We start from the raw sequence: 11,619 nt of genomic DNA on the forward strand, positions 1-11,619 counted from the left end.
AAGAGTGAGATGGAGGTGGGAGTCAGCTTGGTGTTAATGGAAATGTATATATTTATTTCAGAATCCCATGACTCAGAGTCCTAACGAAGAGACATGCATAACAATCTGATTTTACATCAGTCAGTTTCATATATTTGATTAATATAAACCATACTTTTACTCATTATGTGTGAATTACAATATTGTGTTAAACGTTAAACCAAGAACCCGACTTATCAACTTTCTGCTGTGTGAATCCTCCCACTGATCCCCTCTGTAAAGCCCCACTGCTGATTTGTTTGTTGTTGTAAAAGAGGATTAGCGGAAAACCTTTGTCAACATAAAGTTTGATCGAACAGTTTATGCAAAAAAAGTACGGGGATTGTCCCTTATTACTGTCAAGTTTTAAGATTTATGTGCAGAAAGAATGCAATAATCTTACAAGGTGCAAGGAATTAGCAGAAGGAAATAGAAGAAGTTATTTAAGCCCCTTACACACTGGACAAAACACCCGTTAACATCCAATAACATCTGGCTTTCTTACTTTTAGTGGGAAAGGTTACAGTCAGCATTCATTCCCAGGACAAATGACTCTGCAGTAGTCACTGTGGTTTATCAGCTCCAGCTCTGATCGACAGTGATGGAAACATGACACCCAGGTGGACATGCTCATTTTTTTCCTTCTCTGCGACTTTTTGTCATCTCTGCCAAAAATTCAGTCCGTCTCCGTCCGAGCAGCGCTCAGATATTGTTACAAATTAGTCAACACCAAGTTTTAAAGAGAGACTGAATTAGAAACAAAAGTAACCAACATATTTTCGCTGGCCTTCATGCTGCTGTCTGTTCACCAAAACGTGTTTCATGCTTCTGGCAGTCGGCGTGGTCAGCACAGTACAGACAGCGATATTGTGCAGTCGTGGCCTAGGCAATGGAGGGTCTGAGTGCTGCACACCACTAAGATTTCTCAACAACACACAATGCAGACAGGGTTACACAGACTGGGTTGCAGTGACTGGCTAGCTGCAATACCTGGAAGTGCATGTACCTCGATTCAAGTCCTATAGCAAGTCCAGAAATATAAGACAGAGCTCAGTTTTTGCAGCTGCTCTGACCACAATTAGTATGAAAGACCAGATATTTGGAAGAACCGTACATGCCATCTGCAAGAAGCATGAAACAGGTGTAACCTTGTTTTCCGACACAGTCGTGACATTGAACATGACACACCAGGAATAAAAAAGAGCCATACTCACTTTAGTTGTTCTTTTATCTCTGACATGTATTAGGATGTTACATACCTTGACATGTTTCAGCGGAAACTTCCGCCTTCCTCAGAAGTATCACTTGGTGGTGGTTGTGACGCGTCTTTATCAGCTGATCTGTCAATTAAATGATGTTAGGGAGGCGTGACCATCCTGTCAGTTTTGACAGGACGATCACACCACCTGCTGTTGACAGATCAGCTGATAAAGACGCATCACAACCACCACCAAGTGACACTTCTGAGGAAGGCGGAAGTTTCCGCCCAAACATGTCAAGGTATGTAACATCCTAATACATGTCGGAGATAAAGAACTGAAGTGATTATCAGAAACTGAAGACATAATTAACACCACTGAAATAGAGAGCCATACTCATCTACTGGCAATGGAAAAGAAGTCTATTGCCTGTTTTTAGCAGGTTTTCCCCATAGACTGTATTAGAAAATGGACGTAACTACTGTGACGTCACCCATCGGTTTGTGGACTCCAGTTTTGAAGCCTCAAGTTCGGCATTTCAGCCATCGACATCTTGTTTTTTTGGAGCCAGAAGTGACGGTGTTTGAATGAGAGGGTGGAACTGTGGAGGAGCGAGGAATGGATCTGTCTCATAGACTGTAGCACTTCTATAGAAAGCCTGTCACTCAAGCGGCCATGCTGTTAATTAAGCGTAACTTTAAGCCTCAACAAAAATGTAAACGGGTGAGTTATATTAAAAAAAAAATCACCCCGTACATTTGTCATGAAGGGGGAAGTTTGCTCGAGAGATCAAAACTGTTGTTGTTCCAGGCTGTAAACATGTTTATTTCTGCTGTAAAGTTGGGCATTTTAACATGGGTGTCAATGGGGAATAACTTGCTCTTGGAGCCACCCTCAAGTGGCCATTAGAGGAACTGCAGTTGTTGGCACTTAAGCATTGGCCTCATTTTTCAGCCCTTGTAGGTTGCTGCTTTGTTTCCCTGCATTAAAAAACTGCATGTAATTGCTAATTTTGGTGGGAAAAGAATTTTAGTCGGATGTTCCAGATGGCAAATTGCTCAGATGCTGCTGCTTCACCGCTGTGATGAAACTGTAAAATGGCAGCTTGAAGCGTCAGCCAGTGGTGAGAACCTGGCTGTTGTGTAACTTTCATTAGTTTTAGGTGATTACTTCAAATTGGGCGTGACAGACTGTTTTGCCCTGTTAGAGAGATCATACAGGCCTCTGCACAAGTATAAAAATAAGCCGTAGCTTTCATCTCTTTGCTGTGGTTTCTGAAATGAAACCGGAGTTCTTGTATTCATTTCTGGTGCCAGACAAATTTCCAGTTTCAGCTGTGCTTATTGCTGCCTGGTGCTTTTCTCACTGAACTCCCAGCAGAGTATTTCAGTCTATGATGAGTTACACCTGTAGCAGTGATCACAGCATCACAGAGCAAAGTAGGTAAAGGTTACTGCTTAAAAAGCGGAGTTATCTCTGCCTCCAGCATGAATCTCATCTCCGCTTTCCCTGGAAAAAACTCGCAAACTTCACCATCAGCAATTTGCATATCAATGGCTTGATTACTGCCATTCATTCATTGACCTTTTCTTCATGCTGCTTCCGTCTCTCTCTTGAATATTTGTCAGACCCATTGTCTCTGCAATGTGTCTTAGATCACTGAACTCTGTATTTATTTTTGGCTGTTTTTAGACTTGCTGTTGTCACCATTTAAGTGTATATATATTTTCTGTGGTTCAAGTTAGTTAACAAGTATATAAGTAGATGTATGGATAGAATGGTTAATGTTTAATATAATGATTAGGAAATGTTATTTTCCGAGAAGTTTACATTGTTTTGGCAACCATAAGAGAGACTTAGGTGTCTTATTTGTTGTTTCCGGGCAGATTTCTCTGGATGTGCTGGCAGACATGGGTCACGAGGAGCTGAAAGAGATCGGCATCAACGCTTACGGTCACAGACACAAACTCATCAAGGGCATCGAGAGGCTGCTGGGAGGCCAGCAAGGTCAGGAAACACACAGACACACACACATTTATACGAGGGCACAAAACTGTTCTATATCATTTCCTCTATCATTTACTTATTTGACTCACGACCATTTCACATGGTATGGAGTACAAACATTGTGGCTAAAGTACAGCCACTGTTACTTAAACAAAGGAAGGACGTTCTTCAAAAAAGCACCTAGTTTACAAATTACTTTTAGCTTATCTGATTGTAAGAACAAAATTAATTTAAACATAGATGGATGGTTTAATTAATAATTTGGCAAATAGCTTTCTCTGTAAGTCATTAAGCTTACATTCTGACATTCAAACAAAATATGATACTCATCTCCTACACGATTATCATCACAGAGGCTGCACATCCTCTGGTTTCTGTCCAGACTGACTGTAATGAAATGAATGTTTAATCTTAAAAGTACTGTTTTCTAGTAAATCTGCTTCCGATCAGTTTAGAAACACTCAAATGTTGAATTACGTCTTTACATCAGACTCTTGAGTTATATCTGAATATATCTGTAAGTCATGAGAAAGAAAATTCAGTGTCGTCATTTACCTTTTGTGTGATTCACCGTGTCCTGACTCACAAAATGTGTGTTTGTAGGTGCAAACCCATACCTGACGTTCCACTGCTCCAGCCAGGGCACCGTGCTGATTGACCTGGTGCCAGACGACAAGGAGTTCCAGTCTGTGGAGGAGGAGGTATGCAAACACTCTTTTACACACACTCATTCAAATTGCATACTTTTTTTTTTTTTTTACTTAAAGTATGTACTACTGTATGGAGCAAGCATATGATTGACCTTTAGCTAAACCCCACCCCTTTGTGATGGTCCAACAAGCTGTTAGAGTAAGCATGGAGCCCACACTGTAACTAACTGCACTCCCTGATGACATATTATTCCAGAGAGAAGCAGACAGAGGGGTCTACAGTCTGTGTTTGAAGGATATATCCAGGATGTCAAACTGACTCAGCAGCAACAACAGGTTAAAAAGACAAAGATAGTTAGAAGCTAAAGCCGAACTATAGGCTACAGATCACAGTGTAAAAGTGAACCACCACATCACTGCTGATCGCCACACAAGACAATGAATATAAAGGGAAACTTTGCTGATATTGAACCAGCTGTGTGGCATCGCAGTGTGTGCAGATGAACTGTGTTTGGCCTCACCCCCATGCCGCTGCCAGCACCTGGGCCTCTACTGCAGGACAACAATGTTCATCTGCGCACAAGGCAATGCCACACAGCTGGTTCAATATCAGCAAAGATTGGCTTGCATACTAAAAAATGCAACAAGATGCAGTAAAACATCACCCTACTGTGTATTGGGTATTGAGATACTAAATCTTTTTGTGACACATTATATAGCATGGGAATTGGAATGCACCATATGTTCAGGTACATAGTGGTTCTCTTTTTTTTAACCTGGTTGAATGATTTAATGACTCTCTCTCGCAGGGTTATACATTTTTGACATGTGCATATTGTCCATCATTAGTAATTTCATGAGTAATATCTGGCAAAAGAGACACCACACACTGACACCACAGTACAGCAACCCTCTGCACAGGAGACATATCAGTGCCGCTGCTGCGCTGAATATATTTTCTCCTAAATGAAAGCAGTAAGTGAAACAGACAGCAGATATCAGTCTGAATGGATTTAAAATTAATGAGGACCGTCAGATGTTAACACAAATTTAACAGGTAATTTAAACTGTAATTTTTACTCGGGAACTTGAAAAATGACTGACATGAGATCTCTCCAGACGGTGTCTAATACCAGGTTAAGTGCTGCTGCCTATTCATAGCGGTATTTTATAGTCATCAGTAATGTCAGTCATTAGGGTGATAACTAATTTTATGAAAGGAGGTAATCACTTCACCCACATCATAGAAAACTTTATTCAAAAGGCTCAAGCAGCTTCTGCACTATTTCACTTTAGATTCTTTTTGTGAGTGGAGTCGTCCTTTTCACTGCTGATGCCACGCTTTTTCAGCTGCACTAAATTTCCCACGGGCATTATTTAGGTATCTGCTGTGATTGACTGAGTTGCTGCTCTACTTCATCGCTGACTATATGGCTCTGTGAGCTATACTCAGTTGCCAGTTTATTAGGGACACCTAACTAAAACTAAGGCAGGCTAATAAAACAGCCCTGCAATAAATCCTACCTTCATTAAGGTTATAATGTGTTTGTCCAAACAAATTTATGTCACTGAGTGTAGACTAAAAACACAAAAACAATTCTTTGTGATGCCAAACCATTCACACTCCCAACTTGTCAAGACTGACGCTTGGTCAGTGGTCCTCGGCCTCAGCAACCAACTCACCAAGGCAACTTTTAGCGTCTGTAAGAGACACACTTGTATCTTTATTCTTTGAGCAATGGCAGTAGTATAAAGATTAACAGAGTCTGGAAAGGCTGGGGGCAAGGGAGGTGGATTGGTCAAACAAACACAGGACTTCTACTAAGGAGACTGCTATTGATGTCCCTTGTGGAACCAAATATAACCTTAAGTTGTTTGAAGGATGTAGCGTAGTATGCCAAGTAACATTCGTCACATTATTTTAGCAAGAGGCGTACTTGCTTTTACTCAAACCATCTGTTTTCTAAACCTAACCATGTACTTCTGTGACCTGTTGCACAAAACACCCTAAGTTTTCTCTAAAAGTATGACACATAAGGCTTTCTCCTTAGCTGATGGACATACACAGTTGCACAGAATCCCTTAAAAAGGTTTCCTTGGTTAAGGAAAAACTAATATACTCTGTTGAAAGAAGTTTTTATAGCAGTAGAAAGAAATTGTTTGTTTGGACTCACAATTGTGATGCCTGTGATAGTCTCACAAAGTTGGCTTATAGTTAGATTGTGAAAAAATGGCAGAGGAAAAGAAGACAAGAAAACCATGTTGGTCAGAGGAGGAAAAGATTACACTTCTAGAGGAATGCAATCATAGAAAGTACATACTACAAAGTGAATTTGATCCCCAAATACCGGAAAACAGAAAACGACAGTAGGAATAAATTGCAACGAAAATTAATTCAGTCAAATCTAAAGTGTAAAATCAAAGGCGTATCTATCTGGTTCTCCTGGTCGCAGAACACTGTTCACGGGTTGTGTTCGTTTCTTTTTTTTCATTTATCACCATAAACTCGGTCACATTGCATTTAAAATAGAGTCAGAGGTACCTTAAGTTTTTCTTTACCTTGCTTTGGTTGCTAAGGTCTTTTGTGGAATGGTCTAGGGATTCCTTATGTATAAGACAAAGACAAGGATAAAACCATGAATACTTAAGTGAACATTTTAAGGAAATCTCAAGGAGAAGCCTTAAGGGTGCTTTGTGCAGCTGATTTTATTTTGAGGAAACCTTAACTAGGACTTTAGGGGAAATCTTAACTTAAGGTGTTTTGTGCAACCAGCCCCTGTTGCCTTAACCTAAGGAAGTTCATTTAGAAACACGACTGCACGCATTAAACGAGTGCAAACCTAAAATTTCCTTTTAACACAGAAGTTTCTTTGGAAAAGACACTATGCATGTAATCAGTGGAAATTAAAATGTTGTCCCCAAATGTCTAAAAGTGATGCTCAAGGGGTACCTAAAGCGTCATAGTTTGACCTTTAGGACACTGACTAAGCGTCACTATCTGATGCTTGAGAATGTGTTGTTGGTGCTGGTGAAATGTTTGTGCAGATCAACACCTCTCTGACAGAGTTCAAACAAACCTGAACAGGAATGCTGCTTCACGCTCAATTAGTTTAAACTATGTGTATCTAATAAACTGGCAACTGAGCGTACTTGTGTAGTCAGCTGAAACACCTGACATCATTCTTTTTGGTATTAAGAATATAATAGTTAACAGAGAATCCAGCAGGTACAGTACGCTAAGTCTGAATTGTTAATGGAGGTGGCTGTTGGACAGCACTCTGAATAAGTAAACACTCCTGGGCTGCTGAGTTAAAACATCTCATCACTAGGTCCCCTAACGCCGTCCAGAGAGCTGTATGAATCACATCTTATGTTATTCACGATATATGGACGCTGCATTTCATTAGCATCTTTTATCCCACACATTCTGCATTTTAACCTTCAAAGGCTTTGCATAAGTGCGATTTAGATCGTCTCCTGTCTGTTTATTTCCTCCGCAGCTACAGAGCACTATCCGAGAACACCGCGATGGAGGCAACGCAGGTGGAGTGTTCAGCCGGTACAACATCATAAAGGTGTGTGCTCACAACTCACAACACACACAGGGACCAGTTTTCTGTGTTTATGTTCACAAAGGAGGAGTTAATCAATTTAAAATTTGGTGTCTCGTTTGACGTTCACAAATACATTTTAATATTAATTTACATGTCATCCCTTCCTCTGTTCCTCCTCTCTTCCTTTGACTGCAGATTCAGAAGGTGGTGAATAAGAAGCTACGGGAGAGATACGCACACAGACAAAAGGAAATAGCAGACGAGAATCACAACCATCACAACGAGCGAATGCTTTTTCACGGTAACTTCATTCAGTTTAAATCCATTTAATTGTGCTTAATTCTTAAAGCTGTTGAGCTGCTATGGAATATGGTGACGCAATCAAAGGTCAGTATAGAGAGCCATGATGTCAAGTTGATGTCTGGTGTGTACAAAAAATGTTGTTGCACATTTGCAGTACATTGTGAGCAAAGTTCCACACTAGCTCAGAGGGCTCGTTTACTATATCACGTGAATGTCGCCATCACCCTGAATGTCCTGCCGAAGCGAACACAAACAAAGATGTGTCGGGAGGTTCTCCAAGTGCCCATGAAGATACACGTCCACACAGGAAGTTGCCCTGTCCCCACAATGGAGATCTGCAGGCAGCATCTATTGCATGTTGTTGCGATGTGATAGCCTCAATCTGAATGTGTCCTTTCTCCTGCCAGGTTCTCCCTTCATCAACGCCATCATCCACAAGGGCTTTGACGAGCGACATGCCTACATCGGCGGCATGTTCGGCGCCGGGATCTATTTCGCCGAGAACTCATCTAAAAGCAACCAGTATGTTTATGGGATTGGTGGAGGCACAGGATGTCCCACCCACAAAGACCGCTCCTGCTACGTGTGCCACAGGTGAGATGTCTGTACCTTATTACATTTATAGTTTTACAAACATGGCATGTTCCTCTCTTCCTATTTGTTCCAATAACTCACTTCTTGTGGAAACTAAGTGCTGTTTCTTATCAGGATTTGATTATGTAATTTGTTCACACTGCTAAAGTGGCAACAGTTCGCTCAAAGATGCTGCTTTGTGCATTCAATCAGCTGATTTTACATGTGCTTTTGACTCTATTGTCCCACAATGCATTGCACAAAGGAGGAGAAGGGAACATTTTGCTTCCCTTATTTACTTGGCAGTAGTATTCCAAAGCCGAGATGAGGCTCATCTCAGTTGTGATTGTATTCAGGACATGATGTTTACATACAACAGAGAGAAATTGAGTTATTCAAATCCCTGCATAAATGATAACTAGTATCCTGGGTAATGGTTACTGCTGTCTCTTAACGTAGGCGACCAGCCTACACTTCACATATACACCACTACTCAACAGCTTTACTGCTAATTTCTCCTCTGCTATAATCGCCAACGTCTCTGACCTTGTCCACTGTCACTCTCTCGATCACACACTTGCTACACACTGAGCTGTTCCTGAAAGGAGCTACGCTACTCTGATGACACTGTCCTCCACTCTGAGCAGTGTCAGCGTGTCACTGTCACTACTAGTGTTGTCAGAAATATCGATTTATTTATACATAGATTCTGAATATTTAAAACCATTTCAATACTCATTTTCCGCAGTATTGATACACCAGTACCAGCTACACTTTCTCTCATAGTTTACTACAGTCATTCTGCTGTTCTCTGCTACTAACTTAAAAAAGTCTTTTTTGTCATGTTACAGCCTCATTATATTCATCGTTTAATAACATTTTTTAAATTTGTTTCCTCTTAACGTCAGTTTTCCCTGTGGTATCAAATATTGTGACAACACTAGTCATTACCATCACATAGGAAAAGGAGCAGAACATGTGCAGCCAAAAGATAAAAGTCAGTTTCAGTTTATGTCACTTGGCAGAGGCCGCGCCTGCAGAGATAGTCGCCAGTGCCCAAAAAACAGGATAAGATGTACACATGCAGCTGTACTTCTAGTTTCCTCTGGAGTAGTAGCATATTCAGGTTTCTAATGAACATGATGAGGTTTTATCTGGGTTTCTGAAAATGGGACATGGTGTTTACACGCTCAAACACATGAACGGATACTATAAAAACCCAATCATAAACGGGTTGTTGATGTCCATGTAGACACACTCATTGACGTCTTATGGAGCTTGTATCATCTCATGTTGGTGCAAAGCAGTAAAACATTGATTTTTTGTGTGCCAATTGCAAAAACAATATGATATGAAGATAAGAATATAGTATATACTGTCATAATGCAGTATGGAATTGAGACACACAGAGATTACTGCAGGAAGCAAAATCGAGGTGCAGAATTAAACTTAGTTGATGTTAATTTACGGGCAGCACGGTGGTGCAGTGGTTGGCATTGTCGCCTCACAGCACGAGGGTTCGTGGTTCAAACTCATGGGGTGGGGTGTTGGAACCTTGGGGTGGAGGAGCCCTTCTCTGTGGAGTTTGCATGTTCTCCCCATGTCAGCGTGGGTTTCCTGAGGGTACTCCGGTTTCCTCCCACAGTCCAAAGACATGCAGGTGAGATTAACTGGTGATTTGAAATTGCCCGTCGGTGTGAATGTAGCCCTGTGATAGTCTGGTGACCTGTCCAGGGCCTAGCTTGCCTCTCGCCCAGTGTCAGCTGGGATAGGCTCCAACCCCCCCCCCGCAACCCCTAACAGGATAAGTGCCTTAGGAAAATGAATGAATGAAATTAACGTATTGTAACATATTACTGAGTAAAACTGTACAAATCCAACCAATATTAATAATATGACCTCATTGTTGACAGCATTGTTCTGTGGGTTTGCATTTCAGGCAGATGCTGTTCTGCAGAGTGACGCTGGGTAAGTCGTTTCTTCAGTTTAGTGCAATGAAAATGGCCCACGCCCCCCCGGGACACCACTCGGTTATAGGACGACCCAGTGTCAACGGACTGGCGTATGCAGAGTATGTCATCTACAGAGGGGAGCAGGTCAGTACACAAACACATCTTCATGAATGTAAAACATTGTGACTCATCATTTTGTCTACAAAGAGTTCAAGGTGACATCTTCAAATAGCGTCAGTTTAAATCCAATGTTCAGTTTATAAGACAATAAAACAGAAAATCAGCAAATTCTGATGTTTGAAAGAAATGACGATTAACGATTAGCATTTTGAATTTATTTTCTGTTCTATTACTGTACATATGTACGAGTTCAGCTCCAGAAATAACCCTAATATTTAGTTTTACTTTTGTGCTCTTTGTCCACAGGCTTACCCAGAATACTTGATCACCTACCAGATTGTGAAGCCGGAGAGTCTGGCCACGCCTGCTGCCCCCTCCGAGCAGAAGTCCTAAAATGCAATCACAGCTGGTGCCGCAGAAGGCCAGACCGCAACGGACTAGAGTCACTCTGTAAGAGGACTGCAACTGAACTAGAGGGTGTTTCAAACCTCAGCCCAAAATTAAAGTCTCCAGAGTTGAACTTGAGGTGGGCAAGGTGACGTTTCGACCAGGCAGTAGTCAGACAACCCTCGGAAAACAGGCCTGGATGTGTCTAAAAGGAGAAGAGGAGGAGGAGGATGAGTCTCGGGGTGTGATACATGCTCGGTCCAAAGCAGCGGGCAGCAAAATCTATCAGCTTCTTTAATTAATTGGGTCTAATTTTGCAGGAGGAAATGCAATGGGTTTGATCAACATTTTCTGGAAGTGTACCAGTAAGCTGTTTTTTAAATTTGCAGGCCTTTGGCTTTATCCTGAAAACAATTAAGGAAGCAATTACAACAGGACATGGTCCAAAGCAAAACAAACATCCCTGATTTTGCACCTTTGCGCGCTGCTCATGTAATCTACCCCCGGTTTTTAATGTGTTGTTTTGATATTGTGTCCTCTTTTGGCTTTGTGCATCATCCGCAGCAACAAAACAACACCCCGAGGCCACTTCCAGAAACAGCGATTGTCGTGCTGAGAGAAGAGAAATCCAGTTCATTTTATGTTACAGCTCGCCACGTTTTCACCAGTGAGGCTCATGTAAACAGGACACACATCCCTCTGTGTTCTCTCACATCTCGTCTGCTGTAAACAAAGACAAAATTATGAAACAAGTGTGAGCAGGGAGAAGTAGAAGAGATTACAGCGGACAAATACCCAGAAGTCAATAAGCAGAAAAAACAAACAGGAGACCACAATGCACTGCTGCTGAAGTGCC

The 11,619-nt window shown here is 41.4% G+C and overlaps 1 protein-coding gene across 3 annotated transcripts in view; it reads left to right on the forward strand.

Annotated features, from left to right (window-relative positions):
• Positions 1 to 10,974, forward strand: part of LOC117269967 (poly [ADP-ribose] polymerase tankyrase-1) — a 155,452-nt gene extending 144,478 nt beyond the window's left edge. For all 3 annotated transcript variants that reach the window (XM_033647344.2, XM_033647343.2, XM_033647345.2), the window contains 7 exons: positions 3,104 to 3,224; positions 3,828 to 3,925; positions 7,375 to 7,449; positions 7,624 to 7,729; positions 8,139 to 8,325; positions 10,244 to 10,400; positions 10,683 to 10,974. In XM_033647344.2, the coding sequence (XP_033503235.2) occupies positions 3,104 to 3,224; positions 3,828 to 3,925; positions 7,375 to 7,449; positions 7,624 to 7,729; positions 8,139 to 8,325; positions 10,244 to 10,400; positions 10,683 to 10,769 (831 nt within the window). In that variant the 3' untranslated portion in view covers positions 10,770 to 10,974. The remainder of the gene's footprint in view (positions 1 to 3,103; positions 3,225 to 3,827; positions 3,926 to 7,374; positions 7,450 to 7,623; positions 7,730 to 8,138; positions 8,326 to 10,243; positions 10,401 to 10,682) is intronic.
• Positions 10,975 to 11,619: the final 645 nt, after the last annotated feature.

Source organism: Epinephelus lanceolatus, chromosome 19 (genome assembly GCF_041903045.1).
Source record: "Epinephelus lanceolatus isolate andai-2023 chromosome 19, ASM4190304v1, whole genome shotgun sequence".
In the NCBI taxonomy this organism is placed as follows: domain Eukaryota; kingdom Metazoa; phylum Chordata; class Actinopteri; order Perciformes; family Serranidae; genus Epinephelus; species Epinephelus lanceolatus.